This window comes from Salmo salar, chromosome 12 (assembly GCF_965601325.2).
Source record: "Salmo salar chromosome 12, fSalSal1, whole genome shotgun sequence".
Lineage (NCBI taxonomy): Eukaryota > Metazoa > Chordata > Actinopteri > Salmoniformes > Salmonidae > Salmo > Salmo salar.
In genome coordinates, this window is record NC_138302.1 from 30,480,334 (window position 1) to 30,500,532 (window position 20,199).

At 43.0% G+C, this 20,199-nt stretch overlaps 1 protein-coding gene across 1 annotated transcript in view; it reads left to right on the forward strand.

Annotated features, from left to right (window-relative positions):
* Positions 1 to 14,982, forward strand: part of LOC106564671 (growth factor receptor-bound protein 2) — a 33,853-nt gene extending 18,871 nt beyond the window's left edge. Inside the window, exons 2-5 of the mRNA XM_014130887.3 lie at positions 2,553 to 2,650; positions 7,776 to 7,898; positions 8,978 to 9,146; positions 11,499 to 14,982. Coding sequence (XP_013986362.1) covers positions 2,553 to 2,650; positions 7,776 to 7,898; positions 8,978 to 9,146; positions 11,499 to 11,684 — 576 coding nt within the window. The 3' untranslated portion in view covers positions 11,685 to 14,982. The remainder of the gene's footprint in view (positions 1 to 2,552; positions 2,651 to 7,775; positions 7,899 to 8,977; positions 9,147 to 11,498) is intronic.
* The last annotated feature ends 5,217 nt before the right edge of the window (positions 14,983 to 20,199 follow it).

The window sequence follows — 20,199 nt, forward strand, 5'->3', positions numbered from 1 at the left end:
TGTGATTGGCAGATTTGGGAAGCAGTCAGAGGCCAACAGTAGACACACCAGCCTCCCTCAGAACTAATAAGGGTACCCACCCCCTCATCTGTCACTTTCTGTGTGTGCGTTGTATGCTTGCTTATCTGTCTTAAACCCCTCTTTGCCAATGGGAGCTTTGAATTGAACAGAAATTGGGGCAGATTTCTCTCCACAGGAAAAGGAGGTCAGCTAGTACACCACTGGTTCCATGTTACTAGTTATTTTTGGAACAAATATTTCTGGTAAACAGGGGGGCAATTCCACGGTTACAGAATGATACTGAGACGTATGTCAAACAAAAGCAGGCAACTCTTTGCACAAGGACGACATTTTCCACGGAAATAACAATTTCCACAGAACATTTTACAAAAACCAATTTACTCGAAGAACAGTGCAGATTAAAAATGTGGTAACAGAATGGCGGCACAAACCATAATTCTGTTACCAAACTTTACTTTAAACTCAGTAACACTTTTAGAATATTGAGGTCATATGAAAACATTGTCCAACCTAATGTCCAGGGACAGAAAGTCACACTATAAAAAAGAAAGGCACAGTCCAACTAAATGTGTTTTTGTAACATTTTCAGTAGAAATTGTTAGAAGTCGTCCATGTGCGTAGAGTTGTAAGGTTTGTTTAACTTTGCAATCATTGTTTTTTTGTTTGACATGCATTGTTCACTTTAAAATTCTACACTAACATCCTGTTAGTGTAGAGATGATGAAGATCGTGGTACAATAGAAAGCATTTTAGGAATCACTTGTGCGGTTGGCTCCATTTTAAAATTGGCCCATATGTGACATCACAACTGCCTATACATTTACAACCCACTATTATTTACATTAGTAAGCCTAAAATATAACCCATGTCTTTTTTTCCCTGCTTGGTGCACATTATTTCCTGTCCTCTGTGTTTACAGTGGAAGTCCATTTGACTTGTGGCCTGGTAAGAGTGGCGCCATCGCCCCATGGCAGAGAACGAGAGAGAAAGCTAAGATTAATAGGTGTTTATTGAGACCAGCGAAGGCTAAGAGACTGAGCCTGGCCATTTCTCTCCACTAAGATGACTGGTCATCCACCGTAGAGTGTGGAGACACCGTGGGAGACGATGCAGGCCCCACTCCCATCAGTGTTCTGTATGATGGTCTTGCTTGTGGGAGACGATACAGTCCCATGCTGAAGCTGAGTTGGTTTGGCATCAGACAGGGACAGGGTAATAAAGAGTGGAGGTGTAAGGCCATGCGTTTGAACTAGTCTGTCTAGGTAGAAGTTGCCTTTATAGACGCACAAAAGCAATTTTTCACTCCAAAAACAAACTCATCCAGAAAGAGCAATTCCACCAAGACTCATACTACTCCCACTCACACCTAAAATCCAATTTGTGTTCTATCAACCGGGAATCCTCTTCCATCCAACCCTAAAAACCCATCTAACTCGTTGTCTCTCAGGGAGCTCTCTTGGCCGGTTACGGAGTGTTAGTGTCAGCCGTTGATGCTGATGGATCCGGGGCCAGAGTGGTTGTGACAGATGGTGTCTCTGTGGGGACAGGAGGGGGTCTGGGTCTGGTATAGTGGTGGCAGTCTGGTCAGGTCCCACTGTGGAGCCTCCAGATGATCACGGTCAGGTTGACTGACCTGGACTAGGACTCATGGGGCCTGGGATGGGCCAGTCTGTCTGGAATGTCCTTTCACCTGGCTAGGCTTTGTGAATGGACGTATGGGAGGTTAGGGGGGAAATATGTACGGTACATGGCAGTTATGGGATGCATGGTGTATTCTAAGCAGTATTGTCCTACATTGCAATGTTCTGCTTTTCGTCTCTGAGTCTGGGAGCATATGGGGGAAATACTCTGTACAAAACATTAGGAACACCTTCCTAATATTGAGTTGCAAAACCTTTTTGCCCCCAGAACAGCCTCAATTCGTCGGGGCATGGATTCTAAAAGGTGTCGAAAGCGTTCCACAGGGATGCTGGCCCATGTTGACTCCAATGCGTCCACACTCAAGTTAGCTGGACGTCCTTTGGGTGGTGGACCATTTTTGATACACACAGGAAACCTTTGAGTGTGGAAAAACCCAGCAGCGTTGAAGTTCTTGACACACTCAACCCGGTGCGCCTGGTACCTACTACCATACCCTGTTGAAAGGCACTTTTGTCTAACACAATTCATGTCTCAAGGCTTAAAAATCCTTCTTTAACCTGTCTTTTCCCCTTCATTTATACTGATTTTGAAGTGGATTTAACAAGTGACATCAATAAGGGATCATGGAAAGAGCAGTTCCTAATGTTTTGTTCACTCAGTGTATGTACATAGCAATACATGAATATAGAGGATCTGCATGATATTTCCTTAAATAATATTTGTGGTTAGCTCATCCAATGGTTTCCACACCATTATGTTGGCTTTCATGTACCCACTCTGTCAGGTTTTTTTTATAATGTAGTCTGGCGGTCTTATGTTTGTCACAACCATGCTTATAACCATTTGTGACTCTTTGACCCAACTCTCTTCCCTCTGTTTTGTGTCTTCAGGTTTTGAATGAAGAATGCGACCAGAACTGGTACAAGGCAGAGCTGAATGGGAAGGAAGGCTTCATCCCCAAGAACTACATAGAAATGAAGGGACACCCGTAAGTATGCGCCAGCCTTAGATACCAGTTGCCCTATATGAGCCTGCCACAAGTCCACATGAAACTAGAGAGCCAAAATGACGGTGTTCACCTCCCCCAAATTACCTCATGTTTAACCTGGAGCTCAAAATTGGGGTATCAAACGTGAGGTTCTAATGTTGGAAGGTTCCACTACTAGTTTGTGAAAAGTATTTTTTCCAAAGGGCATTTATTTGTACTAAATATAAGAAGAAAAGTAACTTCATAGACAGTTTTACTTCTCTAGTTCCCATTTTTAGAACCATTCGGAAGACACTTGAAACCAAGTCTAGCAAAGTCCTGTGGCTAGGATGAAGATAAGGGGGAGAAAGGTCTCATCATGCTGCTGCTGTGGTCTGGAAGCTAGCCTGGAAGTGACCTGGCTTTCTAGAGCTAATTTGTGGGTTATAGGCCTCTGAGATCCATGTGGTCGCAGGGTTGTCGGTTTGGCATCCCAGAATCCCTCATCATGTGGCGTCGTCAGTCCTGATTCCAGAGTCTGTTTCTGCTGCGTCAGACCTATTAGGTTTTCCCCCACAATCGCCCTCTGGCCCAATATAGCTTATGTGGATCTTTCTACATATTTAACATGCAGTGCATTGGGAAAGTATTCAGACCCCTTGACTTTTTCCACATTTTGTAACGTTACAGCCTTATTCTAAAATGGATGAAATTGTTTTTTCCCCCTTATTAATGCATACATGCATGCATGCATGCATGCATACAGTCATGGCCAAAGGTTTTGAGAATGACACAAATATCAATTTTCACAAAGTCTGCTGCCTCAGTTTGTATGATGACAATTTGCATATACTCCGGAATGTTATGAAGAGTGATCAGATGAATTGCAACTAATTGCAAAGTCCCTCTATGCCATGCAAATGAACTGAATCCCCCACAAATATTTCCACTGCATTTCAGCCCTGCCACAAAAGGACAAGCTGACATCATGTCAGTGATTCTCTCGTTAACACAGGTGTGAGTGTTGATGAGGACAAGGCTGGAGATCACTCTCATGCTTATTGAGTTTGAATAACAGACTGGAAGCTTCAAAAGGAGGGTGGTGCTTGGAATCATTGTTCTTCCTCTGTCAACCATGGTTACCTGCAAGGAAACACGTGCCGTCATCATTGCTTTGCACAAAAAGGGCTTCACAGGCAAGGATATTGCTGCCAGTAAGATTGCACCTAAATCAAGACTTTTGGAGGATGGCCTGGTGTCAAGAATGGCAGCAAAGAAGCCACTTCTCTCCAGGAAAAATATCAGGGACAGACTGATATTCTGCAAAAGGTACAGGGATTGGACTGCTGAGGACTGGGGTAAAGTAATTTCTCTGAATCCCCTTTCCGATTGTTTGGGGCATCCGGAAAAAAGTTTGTCAGGAGAAGACAAGGTGAGCGCTACCATAAGTCCTGTGTCATGCCAACAGTAAAGCATCCTGAGACCATTCATGTGTGGGGTTGCTTCTCAGCCAAGGGAGTGGGTTCACTCACAATTTTGCCTAAGAACACAGCCATGAATAAAGAATGGTACCAACACGTCCTCCGAGAGCAACTTCTCCCAACCATCCAGGAACAGTTTTGTGACGAACAATGCCTTTTCCAGCATGATGGAGCACCTTGCCATAAGACAAAAGTGATAACTAAGTGGCTCGGGGAACAAAACATCAATATTTTGGGTCCATAGCCAGGAAACTCCCCAGATCTTAATCCCATTGAGAACTTGTGGTCAATCCTCAAGAGGCGGGTGGACAAGCAAAAACCCACAAATTCTGACAAACTCCAAGCATTGATTATGCAAGTATGGGCTGCAATAAGTCAGGATGTGGCCCAGAAGTTAATTGACAGCATGCCAGGGAAAATTGCAGAGGTCTTGAAAAAGAAGGGTCAACACTGCAAATATTGACTCTTTGTATCAACTTCATGTAATTGTCAATAAAAGCCTTTGACACTTATGAAATGCAAATAATTATACTTCAGTATTCCATAGTAACATCTGACAAAAATATCTGAAAACACTGAGGCAGCAGACTTTGTGGAAATTAATATTTGTGTCGATCTCAAAACTTTTGGCCACGACTGTACATACATGTATACAGTTGAAGTTTACATACACTTAGGTTGGAGTCATTAAAACTCATTTTTCAACCACTCCACAAATTTCTTGTTAACAAACTATAGTTTTGGCAAGTCGTTTAGGACATCTACTTTGTGTATGACACAAGTAATTTTTCCAACCTTACAGTGAAATGCTTATTTACAAGCCCATAACCGACAGTGCAGTTTCAAAAAATATGGATAAGAATAAGAGATAAATAAGAGCAGCAGTAAAAAATAACAATATGTACAGGGGGGTGCCGGTACAGAGTCAATGTGCGGGGGCACCGGTTAGTTGAGGTAGTATGTACATGTAGGTAGAGTTAATTAAAGTGACTATGCATCAGCATTTGTGGGTTCGATTACAGGCTCAAAATGGCCAGAAACAAAGAACTTTCTTCTGAAACTCGTCAGTCTATTCTTGTTCTGAGAAATGAAGGCTATTCCATGTGAGAAATTACCAAGAAACTGAAGATCTCGTACAACGCTGTGTACTATGCCCTTCACAGAACAGCGCAAACTGACTCTAACCAGAATAGAAAGAGGAGTGGGAGGCCCCCGGTGCACACCTGAGCAAAAGGACAAGTACATTAGTGTCTAGTTTGAGAAACAGATGCCTCACAAGTCCTCAACTGGCAGCTTCATTAAATAGTACCCGCAAAACACCAGTCTCAACGTCAACAGTGAAGAGGCGACTCCGGGATGCTGGCCTTCTAGGCAACATGCTATATTTAATAAAGAATATGACTTCAGCCGAGCAACAGGGCTTTTGTGTAACTGTCAGATAGGAGAGGGATTGTACTGTAACTGTCCTACAGAAGCCCTTTCTACATAAACTTCAGGGTTACTAAATGGATCTTATTCTGAGGTAGCCACTAAATAGAGATGGATTGTGCTTTATATTCTACAGACGCACACAGTAGCAAAGAGGGGCTTTGTCCTGTGTAGTCGTCAGCTGTGTGAGAACGCCTTCTCCACCACCGCCACCTGCTCTCACGGCTGAGAGGGCTCTCACACCGCAACCAATCAGAGACAGAGGGCCCTATTATAGCAGTCAGGAAGAGACTGTCCATTAGCTTTAAGGATCCTATGACTGATTGATTGGTCAGCTGGGCCTAAATACAGGAGGGAGGGAATCACCTGCTCTATGGAGGAGCAGCTGGTGGAGGAGGGTCCAGGATAGCAGGCAGGCAGATGGTGGGGCTGGATATGAAAAAACAGAACTCACTTCACTATGGGGCTAGCCTTGGCCTGGTTTACATCCACCATGGTTTCTGTTACCATGCTGGAAAGGATCATGTGAGGAGAAGAAAGCCAAGTCACCACAGTATGGTTTGGTTCGGCTCGATAGTGTGTAAAGGGCTCTGGTAGCCGTGGATGTCAGTGCTACCTCATCAAAGAGCAGCACTCCCCTTACCACAAAGCAGGAAGGACCGGGATAATAGGAGGATATCCACATTATCTCTCTACACACAGTGTTACTGTTACCTCAGGGTGTTACCTCGGGGATATCAGAGCACTGGATGAGGGGGTTGGAGTTCTGTCATCCCTAAGCCTGTTTGTGTGTGAACACCAGACACAAAGAATAGCATTGCTAAATGCTAAAAGCTTGTGGGTTGAAACCTATGGCCCAGAGATGCTAGTGCTACCTGACAGGTCAATGTGTGTGTACACATGTAATCGACTTGTTCTACTCATATCTGTCGTCTTTACCCAGCAGGCAAAACTAGCTGGTGGGTATGTGACTATCGGCTTGTGACAACGTTTGAGGACTCTGCCCTGATGATGATACTGTATGTGAAACCTGGCTGGCTTATCATTCCCTTATGAGGAACAGCTGGAGTTGATCAGGTCCTCTGGCTTTGTCATGTTGTCTGAGCTCACAAACGAACAAGCTAAGAGGCTTAGCGCTAGCGCTCACCTGCACTGACATGCTCTACTGCAGAGACCGTACTATTGGCTAAGACAATGGTATGCTATCGCTAAGATAAGCTACAGTATATGGTAAGGCTAAGCTATATGGCTAAATTAAGCTATATGGATCAAGCTCAGGGTTTTCTTTCACTGGAGATAGAGGAGGCAAACATTGTGTGTTGCAACACCTTTGTTGGCACATTGTGACATAACACCTTTATCTGGACAGTAAAATTCCACACCTGACAAGTCACAGAAGGAATGGGAGGTCCCACACACCACCACACACTGTACACCCATGCACAAACACACACAGTGACACACACACACACACTCTGTATGGAGTATCCGTGGGGGTTGGTGACTGACCGCTGGTATTGGGCACCAGTCAGAGCCAGAGGAGTAGGTAGCAGGTGCGGTTGGCATGGCAGCACACAGAGTTGTCATTGTCTCGGCCCAAAGCTCCACCAGCTTTTTTATCAGACCAGGAACCTCCCTGTAATTACAACCTACTAGGACAAATGCAAAAAGACAAATTAAATGGCCCACCGGTGCTCACTTACTGCATTGACTTCATTCTATTTGGCATGCAAAATAGATGCGATATTCTGATTTTGACATCATTGTTTAGTAGTGTTATGGGTCGCTATGCACTTCACTCACTCCTCCCCCAGACACAACAACCACTACAGCTGTCAATAATAGGGGTCAGGTTTGAGGTCAAGCTCTGCTTAAGGCCATGTTCCCATGACATTGAGTCATGCCTATGACCCTACGCTTTGAGGTTACTCAAAAGGTCATCGCTAACTAGCTAATGTCACAACCACACCACAATCAAATTCTGCTAAGTGCTGCTTTTTTTACAAATGAAGAAGAAGATACACCCAGTGTGGTAGAGCTGGTTGAAACAACGTCATTACAACCAAATTACAACCATGTAATAACGTCATTTCAACCAGTTTTGCCCGCAGGGTATTTTTCTTTCTTCTTAATTGACAGTAAAATAGCACTTATCACTGTTACTTGCGACTTGTTTTTATATCATTTTTCATGAGTTATTAAAGTGTTTTGTTTCCGATTTGTTGTTGTTGTCCCAGGTGGTTCTATGGTAAGATCCCCCGGGCAAAGGCAGAGGAGATGCTGAACAAACAGAGGCACGATGGGGCCTTCCTCATCCGAGAGTCGGAGAGCGCACCGGGAGACTTCTCCCTCTCTGTCAAGTATGTCACATGCTCACACTCAGTTTTATTTAACCTTTATTTAATTTCAGTTCAATCATTGTATAACTGATCGACCGATTTTTCCCTTTTTTTATTACTTTCAAAAATACACTTTTCTCCAATATCAGTCCTCTGTTTACAATTTTTTTTCCCAACTCTGTGCTAAGTGCTTGGTTTCCCATGCACAGCTCCCATCTTGGTTTGCGAGGGTGGCGTCTAGCCAGCTTGACCTGGGATGTACTGAGTGTTCTAGCAGTGACTGGCCACCCTGTCCCCACTCTAGTCTTCATGTAAAGTCGCTGTGCAGATATACAGATCCATATCAAGTTAATTGGCTGTGTCATCTCTGACTCACCTGGGGCTAACCAACAGTTATCTGCTACTAAAGCACGTTGGTCTCTGTCAGATGGCTCCGGTGTGGGCGCTGCTGGCACTTTCCCTAGTCCCAGGCTGTGTCTGCAGTAAGTAAGTGAGGTGAGTGAGTGTGTGTGTGAGAGAGAAATGGAACCTTATTCCCATTGTCCAGGCCAAAAGTAGTACACTGTATAGAGAATAGGGTGCCATTGTGGACACATACTCCAGTTCAGCACTTAACAATAGCTGACAGAATAGAATATTATTCTTGTCGCTACTGCTACAATTGCACTGTCCTAGTGTCACAGCTGTGTACCAAACAACTGTCCCTGTCTAATCCATTTGTAATGCAATCTAATGAAGTATATCTTCTGTGTCAAACTCCCAAACTCATGGTATCACGCTGTGAGAAGGAAACTGGGCCAACTGGGCTTAAATCATTCATGAAAGCGCTGACACAGATGGTTATGAAACTAGTGCCCACGTGATGTAGACTTAACAGTGTTTTGACTGCTGTCCTCAGATGGTTACCACGGTAAATGTCATCACTCACTTTCTGTTTATTCTATACTTATCTATCCCTTCTTCTTCTCCTCCTCCTCTTCCTCCTCCGCCACAGGTTTGGTAATCACAGATCTGAAACGGTTGGACTGATGGAAGTAGTAGGACGGTCACCTTGTTTAAACTTAACCAGTCACTTCTAGATCTATGCTACCTCTCCCCAGGTTTGGTAATGACGTGCAGCACTTCAAGGTCCTGCGTGACGGGGCTGGGAAGTACTTCCTGTGGGTGGTCAAGTTCAACTCTCTCAACTCCCTGGTGGACTACCACCGTTCCACCTCTGTGTCCCGCAACCAGCCCATCTTCCTCAGGGACATCGAGCAGGTCCCACAGGTGAGGAGGGAGGGACACAAACAGGGATACACAAACGCACACAGGGACACACACACAGGGGCGCACACAGGGGCGCACACACACGCGCACACAGAGAGACACACAGGGACACACACAGGGACATGCACGTGCACACAGGGACATGCACGTGCACACAGGGACACGCACGCACCCAGGGGCGCACACAGGGGCGTACACCGGGACACACACATACTTTAGAAAAGCCCACTTTTCTCCAATATCACTCTTCCTTTTACCTTATCAGTAATCACTCATTTTTTGTTTATTCTATGCTCATCTCCCTCTTCTTCTCCCTCTTCATCTTTTTCGTCTTCTACTTCTTCTGCTCTTCCTCGTCCTTCTCCCCGCCCCCCAGACACACACACACAAATACATGTAAACACACAGATACAGTGCCTTCAGAAAGTATTCTCACCCCTTGACTTATTCCACATTTTGTTGTTACAGCTGGAATTAAGTGTATTACATTAAAAAAAATCCCTCACCCATCTACACACATTTCATGACAAAGCGAAAACCTGTTTTTAGAAATGTTTGCAAATGTATTCAAAATTAAATGCAGAAATATCTCATTTACATAAGTATTCACACCCCTGAGTCAATACTTTGTAGAAGCACCTTTGGCAGCGATTACAGCTGTGAGTCTTTCTGGGTAAGTCAACATTTGGATTGTGCAACATTTGCCTATTATTCTTTTCAATATTCAAGCTCTGTTAAATTGGTGGTTGATCATTGCTAGACAACCATTTTCGGGTCTTGCCATAGATTTTCCAAGTAGATTTAAGTCAACTGTAACTCGGACATTCACTATCCTCTTGGTAAGCAACTACAGTGTAGATTTGGCCTTGTTTCAGTTTTTTTGCTGAAAGGTGAGTTCATCTCAGTGTCTGGTTGAAAGCAGACTGAACCAGGTTTTCCTCTAGGATTTTTCCTGTTCTTAGCTCCATTGCATTTATTTTTTTATCCTGATAAACTCCCCAGTCCTTAACGATTACAAGCATACCCATAACATGATGCAGCCACCACTATGCTTGAAAATATGGAGACTGGTACTCAGTTATGTATTGTATTGTATTTTCCCCAAACACTTTATATTCAGGACAAAAAGTGAATTACTTTGCCACATGTTTTGTTGTTGAGTATTTAGTACCTTGTTCCAAACAGGATACATGTTTTGGAGATGAAAAAAAAAAAAAATCTGTACAAGTTTCCTTCTTTTCACTCTGCCCCCCGTTCCCAAAGAAGTTAAACTCTGTAACCGTTTTAGTCACCATTGGCCTCATGGTGAAATTCCTAAGCAGTTTCCTTCTTTGTAGTGACTGGGTGTATTGATACACCATCCAAAGTGTAATTAATAACTTCACTGTGTTCGAAGGGATATTCAATGTCTGCTTTTATTTAATTTTTTACCCATCTACCAATAGATACCCTTTGCGAGGCATTGGAAAACCTCCCTGGTCTTTGTGGTTGAATCTGTGTTTAAAATGTACTACTCGACTGAGGGACCTTACAGATAATTGGTACAGAGGTACAGAGATGAGGTAGTCATACAAAAAAACACTTTTACTGCACCCAGAGTGAGTACATGTGACTTGTTAAGCAAATGTTTACTCCTGAACTTATTTAGGTTTGCCATAACATAGGGATTGAATACTTATTGACTCAAGACATTTCAGCTTTTAATTGTTTTTAATGAATTTGTAAAATGTCCAAAAACATAGTTCCACTTTAACATTATGGGGTATTGTGTGAAGGCCAAGGACAACATATTTTTTTATTTATTTAATCCATTTTAAATGCAGGCTGTAATATAACTAAATGTGGAAAAAGTCAAGGGATGTGAATACTTTCTGAAGGTAATATATGTATACACAGCGCTGCACATCATACGGAATACCACGGGAAATCCTCATCTCCGACAATCATTTAATGAGATTGCATCACATATTCTCATCTAAGCAATCATGCAAAAACACAGCCGTTTACCAGTGAACTGCAGTTCACTAAGCAATTTTGCAGAAAAATAGCTAAATCCACTATGGTCGCCTTCATGTTGGTTATGGGACAAATATACAAGTACAATACAATTGGAAGTTGGAAAAAAGGGTCATGTTCATTAGGCACCAAACAGAAGAAAACTGATTTTAACAGAGGGTCTACTACACAGACCAATAAGAAACACTAATTTCCTATTCCACTGCAAAGCGTTTTAAAACATTATATTATCCGTTGTGTGCCCTAATGAACACGATCCAGGACTATGTCTTGGCTAACCTGCCCGACTACGCTCGTCACATTCTAACCCATGTGTTTTTCCTCTCGTCTCTCCAGCATTCAACGTACGTGCAGGCGCTGTTTGACTTCGACCCTCAGGAGGACGGCGAGCTGGGCTTCCGACGCGGCGACTTCATCCAGGTCCTGGACAACTCCGACCCCAACTGGTGGAAAGGGGCTTGCCACGGCCAGACAGGCATGTTCCCGCGCAACTACGTCACGCCAGTCAACCAAAACATGTGATCATGTCACGCCCGTCAACCAAAACATTTGATTGGCTAAGTGAATAATGACATGGCCCTCCTTGTCCCCCATTGGCCCATTTACACCCCCTCAGGACTTTGAGGGACACTTCAGAAACAGACCTAAATGAGGAATGGAAGAATGGGAAGAGGAACAAAAATCCTGCGAAGACACCGAGCGAGAGGCAGATTTCATTACTCAGACTCTACAGTTGACTCTGTGGATTTTTTGATGCAATGAGGGAGACACACAGAACAGAGAAGCATTGCAAAGGAACCTAAGTTGAAGTAAAAAAACAAGGGATCCGGCTATAGCTCGACTCCGGCAACGGCCTCCCTTCTTATACGTTCTTTGCTTTCTTTCTTTACGCATAACATCACCATCCTATGTTTCAGTCTATTAGACAAAGACAATGAAGAAGATGTCAGAGACCAAAGACTCTAGTCTAGTGTGTTATGGATCTCAACCCAGCTTTGGGCTCTCAGAGAAGGAACATGGACTGGAGAGAAATTCTATTGTTATCGATGTGTATGTATATCTCTAAATATTTGTAGTTTGAGCCTGTTTTAGTGTTTTTTTTCATTCATTTACTTGATTTCTTCCCTATTTGTAGACCTACATATTGTCGTTTTCTAGGATCATATTCATTTAGTACCAAATGGAAGAAAATAGACAGGGAGGAACTACCTGAACTGAATAAGAAACACTCATTTTTGTTTTCCGTAGCAAAACGTTTTGTTGTGTTTTGAAACTGTGCACTAATGAATATGACTCAGATCATGCACAGAGTCTCTGAGACAAGACGCTAAATGGTTTTCATGTTATTGGTAGTTATTCAATACTCTCAAGACAGAAATAATATTTTAAGAATATTTAAGGTGGAAATCTAATTTGGAAAATGTCAGGATTTCTACTTTGTTCTGGTGTGAAAGCGGAAGCGCGGCTATCAGCTAGAACAAATTGTGTCATTTTTTTCCCATTTAGGCATTTAGGGGCTTTCTGCATTCTTAAATGTAGCCATCTTTCTCAGTAAAATCAGAGACAATGGTATAGAGTTGTATGTCCACCTGCAATCAATAGACTTAACTGATGATGGGGCTGATTCAATATGACCTAAATGTAGCTAAATTGGGTTGTAAGGGTTCTTTATGGAGATTGCTAGTGGTTGACTGGGTTGAAACGGCAGTATCCTTATAATCATTAGTTCTATGAAAGAAGGTATTGAATCGTGTACAGATGAGAGCGCTACACTCACTGATTTCACCCTGCGTTTGTGGAAGTTGGGTAGTGCCTTTTCCATGTCTGGTGTTTTTTGTCTCTCCAGGTTGACCAATGAGCGCTTTTTAAACAGCAGATCACAGAGATACAGTGACCAATACAATGTCTCCATTCTCCACACATGCCGGCCATTGGTTAGGGGCTACCTTATGGAAACTCCAGTCTGAATCTCTAAACCCATCTCAGCTTTGCAGTCTCTTCTGTCTCACTTTCAAGTATGATAATCCGATGAAAGAGAAACATAATGTTTTGTGCCAGAGGGTGTTATGTAGTGTTTCCCTTGAGAAATGACTAAATGGTTTGATGTAAATGTGCAGTGTGGATCTATGTTTTCAACAGAATGACATGCATATGACAAAGTCTTGTTTTGTCTGATTTTGGGACGTATCAAAAGGGCTTTTGGAATTCTATGCGATTAGATGCGAACACATTATCTGTCAGTTTGGTTGCGTCTAAAGGGGGACATTTTTGACAGCGGGCGAAAAGAAGTCACAGAAAAGGTAGTTTAGCGTTTCCTGAAAGAGGGGACATGAATTGTCATAAAGACCAACGTAAGTGCTTGATCTGGGCAACATGTTCAGTATATATCCTTCAGTCCGTGTCTGCTTGTGACGGAGGCAGAATGGAATCCTCCATCTTGATAAAGAGATTAAAGGAACAATGATGCTGACAAACTGACTCTAGATCAGAACGACAAACGCAACGGGTGGGTCATTGACCTCTATTGAACTCTGTGTCCACAACTCTCCACTTTGGACCTTTTGAGAATCTTGAAGAGGACCTCAAATGCAAGGAATTCCATATGATCTCTGCTTGTTATTCCCTATCTACACTCTTTGATTTGAAAAACTACTCGAATATGCTTTATGATTTCTTGAAGTAAAATGGCTGAAATACACGAAGAGGCAGGTCTGAAGGGAATATGCAGGGAGTGGACCATGCAAGTTTTTCAATGTCATTTCTAGCCTGCAATGAACTGCAATGAGCCATTCCAATGAACTGATAGTCCGATTGACTTGCAGGTGTTTGAAAATGCAAGGGCACGAGAAACCTTGCTCACGTGGTTTCGCTATGAACTGTAGCCTGGCTGTGTGTCGCCTTGCTGTTGTTGCAAAGCCCCCCCCATTCAAAGTTCAGTATGTCACACTATGTAAAAAAAGCACTAAAGTGTGACGCGTGTGTGTATTTTCTGTACTGTGTGTCTGTATTCTCAGCCAATCATATGACATGTGTGACCCTGAGGTTTTCTGACCATCTGATCTGGAGTATTTCCAAGTCATGTCACGTGTTCAGGAAAAATGCCTGGCCCTAGACCTTATGTGATTGCAGGGGTCAATGTTTCAGCAGGTATAGAGTTGAGACTGGTATCCTATTGGTTGACTCTTGGCCTGGTTGAACCAGATTGAACGCTGCGTTCAACATTCAGTCTGTTCTACCAGGCTAGTTGACGCTACCAGACGGTGTATTTCGTTGCTCTCAAGGGGCCTGATAAATAGGACCCAGTCCAAAACTTTGTCTATTTACGCTGTCTCTAGGTTCCTGGACAGCCTTGCACACTCCCGTGGTCAATATTTACTCTCTCCTCAGTCAGTCATTCATTACAGTGCGAAGGTCGCCAGCAAGTGTACCATTCATTAAGCCTAGTTAAATATGACATAACACTGCACTCAGCACTCTCACTATTTGTTTCACTTCGGTGACAATAGTCTCCAGTCTGCTACCAGTATCATTCTATGGTTTATTTCCTCGTCCACTCAATTGCAGCCGTCTGACTCGTTATTCCGGAGTGGTATCATACAGTGGTTGACACCTAAGACGATGTGATTGTTTACCTTATGCTGGAAAGTCTTTGTATGTATATCTGACATGGTTGCTTTATGTCATTTCATGATGTGCGTGTATTAAAAACTTTTCAGTTTTCAAACGGGAGGATGATGTCACCCGATGTCTGTCACAGCATTTGATTTCCTTTGAACGTAGATGGACGACGACGGAATAATAAAACGATCACTATGAAGAAGCTACTGTTGTGCCGTTGGTTACTTGTTGTCGCGGGTACTGTATGTTTCACATTAGAACAATCCACAATTTTTTTAGGAGGAAGTTCTACACAGAAATTAGGACCCCAGACACAGATTAAGCCTAGCCATTACGTTCCAAACTCTTTCAATGTAGATTCTCCATTGAGAATGCTTTTTAGTCCAGGACTAGGCTTCATCTGGGAAACTGGCCCTGTATCTCTATGGTTACTCCACTAACTATCTCACCACTTTAGCACAACAGAGCGAGTTCCTACAGAGAGCATGGAGGAGCAATGTAGCAGATTGGGTGTGGGCCCTTATCATGGTTCATGCTTGGGTTACACTCAACACCACACAGTGTAACCTAATGTTTCAAAAGAGAAAGATGCTGATTAACTGGGTGACATAAGTAGTCAGATAATATGCCCAAGTCCTGATCTAAGGTCAGTTTGACATGTACCCACTAATGGTTACTATTAGAATGAGTGTAAGCTAAGTTGTATCCTAGATCTGTGCTTACGATCCAGACAGTCTCTCAGATATAGGATCAGTTTAGCTTTTTAGATAATTTATATGATTATATGGACAGTGGGGGGGACCTGATCCTAGATCAACACTCCAACTCTGAGACGCTTTATGAATACAGGCCCATAGGCTACCTCTACCCAGTAGCGGAGCGTAGATAAAATCACCGGGGAAGCCAAGCCAGGAAATAAAATAGCCATATTACAACCTATGTGTTGTGATAATTGTGTTTGTTCTTTAAGCAAAACCAACGACAACCAGAACAACAAGATAAATGGGCACAAAATAACCCGTCGTGCGCTCACGGGGAACGTGCACAAGCACTACAATAAACAATCCCACACAAAGACATGGGGGGAACAGAGGGTTAAATACACAAGTAAATGAGGAGATTGAAACCAGGTGTGAGGAAAACAAGACGAAACAAATGAAAAGTGGATCGATGATGGCTAGAAGACCGGCGACGCTGAGCCCGAGCAAGGAGAGGACCCGACTTCGGTGGAAGTCGTGACACCTTGCTTGACCATGCTGTAGGTCATGTAACGGTTTGTTACATGCAAAATGTTTTGTGGACTCCACAGGACAGATTTTGCTCTCCGGTTTTGTAATGAAACAAAGGTGTGGTTGAATTTATTCTGCCACTGTCTTCTTGTCTCGGCCTTAGGCCTATATATCATGGTGTCAAGGCATATGAACTAACAGGTTTTAATAAATCTCCGGTTATTACCCAGTTCTGCTCTCCTGCGCCTGACTTCTCTGCCGCCAATTACGCACCCCGCTACACAAGGTTATGTTTCCACTAAACAACTATTGATTTAGAACCACAGACAGTTACCGCAAGTCACAAAGAAAACAGGAACTGCCTCCACTATTCCAGCATCACTTCAACTTCACCATTTCAACATCATCTAATCACCTATGCTTAGTCTAATCTAGTGACAACTAAACTATACCCAAAACTTTTAGTCCAATCAACGTAAGCTAAATATGTGCCTGTCCATGGTACTGATTTCTGTGTGTGTTTGGTATATGTGTGTGTGCATGCAAGTAAATAAAAACATGTTGACTCACCCTGCTTGTAGAGAAACACCAATTCCGCCACCCTCTTTCATGTTGCCTAAACAAGTCTACGACTCTGTTATACAGTACACACTTTTAGCTTTTGTTTTCCTAGGCTACCTGGCTAAAATGCTTGCTCGCTAGCCTAACTTCCTTTCATGGGCAATGATGCGCCAGGTCAGCTAGTTAACATTAGCCTACTACATCTAGCTACATGTTGAATTTCCATCCTCTCGGGCCAGGGGCACAATGTTGTAATTTATGGTTGGATCAGAATCGCGTTATAATCATTGGCCAGTACCAAGAAGTAAAACCACAAGTCCAAATCCCTACCTCCATCCATGGCTAATTTAGAAAAGGGCTGATTTTAGCTAGCTAGCTAGCTTCCGGGGGAAAACAAAGATTCTATTTTTTTCTGTCAATGATGTTTGGCTTCTGATGTGATTGGTCTGAAGCCAAATCCAAACTGGCTTTCCTTGACGCTTTCTTTTGGTGCATCAGGACAAATCACAGCTGAGCTCGCTCAGTTTAGGTCAACACTGATTGGCTGTTATTCTTTTGAAAAATTATCAAGGGAGGCCAAATGTTCGCTGGCTTCCTTTGGATTCAATGCTACTGGCAGCAAAAATGTCATACTCTTTTTGACCAGACAGCATCAGATAGATACGCTACACAAACTGAGACAGAGATGTGCTGATTCTTTCGTTTGGATGCTTTCTCCAGTGAGATACATTCAGCCTCTTGCAAATTGAATGAAATTGATGAAACACAGCAAGACGAAAGATACATTATTTTGTATATTTTTTTCCTGCCTTTACCCGGAGTGTATGTAATAGAGATGGTCTCTCTCTGGGTTGGGAGGGGTTGTCTCATACCCATCCTGCTGTCTGTCATATGTATGACCCATCTCCAGATCAAAGTCAGTGTGTGGGGTGGAGGAGCCACTTCTCCCTGACATGAAGTTCCTGTCTGAAACACATGCAAAATCCCCTCCGCTGCCTCACACTGGTTTCTTTGTACCCCGGCCTGCTCTAATCTGAGGTTTTGATCTGTGTCTGTTAGACTGTGCTGTTCTTTCACACATTGGCACTCCCATCAGAGTGTTCACAGGGAGGAGGGTCCATGGGAAGTTACTCACCTAAACAGGAGAGAAGTGAATGTTGAAGAAGAGGTTAACTGGTCCAGCCCAGTGCTCTAGTAGTCAACTATATTGTGACATGCTATCTTGCATCATTGCATCATTGTACCCATACCATACTTGCATAATGAATGACCCAATGACTCTATCTAGCGTTTTGCTCTTGTGAGTCTTTGGTACTCTGGCTCTTTCTAGTAAGGCAGGTGGTCATAGATTATATACTGTGTTATTTGCGCCATCTGTTGGCAGTATAACATAATTACAGTACAAAAACAACAGAACACCAACCACAGCGACTACAGAAAAAGTGTAACTGGTAACTAATTAAGTGAAACCTATTCTAAAAACTGTAAAAAAAAATAACATATTATGAATCTTGTGTTTTTGTGCGTCCCCCCAAAAAACACTGCACCCTATCTCGCGAGAGGACACGCCGCATGTGCAATGCTCACCAGCATCAATTGGTGGGAAGAACGGGTGCTGAGGGTGCAGCAGCACCCCATGAAAAATCTGAATAAAACAAATATATATATACAGTACGGGTCAAAAGTTTGGACACACCTACTCATTGCAGGGTTTTTCTATTCTGACTGACAGATTTTTTGGCTGTGGTCATTCACATTTTTCATCTTCGATTATATGCTATTAATGCACGTCACTTCAAATGTCTTGGAACCGTTAACCCTTTTCACAATCGCGGGAGTTGGCCTATATGGATAGGGCTAAATTGAAATGTTTCTTACAGAAAAAATATGAAAAGCACGGAAGCAATTGAAAGGGAAGTTTGGAGATTATGGGAAAATGATTAGACCAAAGTTGGAAGACACAACAGTTCGTCTGACACAGGACTGAATCCAAACATTACGCTGTTGCATTTACAATGTGCATTTTACATTTACTGTGCTTTTTGTCGCATTTGTTGATAACTAAATCTGAAAATACTCTGAATACATTCAGTAACATGATAAGAATATTCATGGAAAATGTGGGGTAGGTACAACATAAGATAAAAACAATAGTCTCCAAGTGGCCACACCCCTCTCCAAAGTGTGCACAGTTCCTAAGTAATTTCAATGCACTTTTATGACTTAAAGAAGTCTTCAGCTATAAGGTGCTTTTTTTTTTAGCTCTCCTAGCTGTGCCGTTGAGGAACTAGAACAAGCACACTTGTAGTTGTTTTGTTTGGAACACAGCCCCGCATTCCCGCCATCACACAATTGCTGCTGTTGTTTAAGCAATCCAAAAACTGACCATTATAAATCACAATCTGGGTCAGATGGGCATCATTTGAAAGTTTGTTCTATTGCCAACATGACTAACTAAGTTATAAAATACGATTTTACGGTGTTATGCTTTCACCGGGTAATTCATAGAAACAGATTATAATTCGGTGCGCATAAAAAGGGTGCATTCCGATTTGTGTTCTGCTAATTTTCCTCACAATAGACAAACACAGGCTCATTCTGTTTTAGAACAATCCAGGGTATGACGCCATGTCACCTTGTAACTGTACATCAACCATAGTGACGATAAACACTAACACTGTATATGACGTGAGTTTGATTATATGGGTCCTAGTGTAAAGGGTGTACTCATCTGCATGTCACTCCCATTCTGAACCAAAATCCTACGCATTACTCCATGTGCTTAACCCACCTCACTTTTGTTTTGAGCCAACTTTGCCATTGGTCAGAAAAGTACAACTTTTCACCGGGTGCTAACTATGCCTACTCTGGCGCCCAAACCAGATAAATAGAATCCCTTCAATGATTTATCGTCATTCTACAGCCCAGTGGGTGAAAGAGTGAGAAATTTGGTCCAAAGACATGTCATTTTGTCGCAGGCACGTGGTGTCTCCACAGATTTTTGGTTTCTCCCTCATATACAGTTATTATATTGTGCACCGGTCCATGGCCGTGACGTCAGCGGGCAAAAGGAGAAGGTTCTGACTGCGGCCCGGCAGGGAAACTCCAGGGAAGAACCGCCCAGGGAAACCAAATCCCTCTCTATCTTCTCTTTCCATTGGCTTCTGACTACTTCGTCGTTCTGTCACTGGGCGGATTCGATTATGCTGAGCCGCGGGGCACCAGGCAAAGGTCCGTTACGTCGTCGGGCGAAAGCGGGGAGGGAGGAGCACGGCCGCCCTTCTCAAATAGAATTGTAATCTGTGCCGCTCTGTCATTTTGTCAACAATGCAGAATGGTGCATCATCCATTTTTTTCAATAAAATAAATGTTAGAAAGCTCTATCTCATTTTCATCGGGAAGGTAGATAAAGCTCAAAAGCAATCACTTTTGCATGTGAAAAAACAGAATCGTACTCTTTACTCCACGTGCCCATATATCACTTGGTTTTCAGATTACTTTGCCATGTGCTTTGAACAGGGCACATGGCTCACGCCCAGGAGGCAGCCTGGTTCCAAAACTAATGCAATCAACTTTCACCTGGTGCAAAACATACCTACTCAGGCACCCGGGCGAGATTAAACAAACCC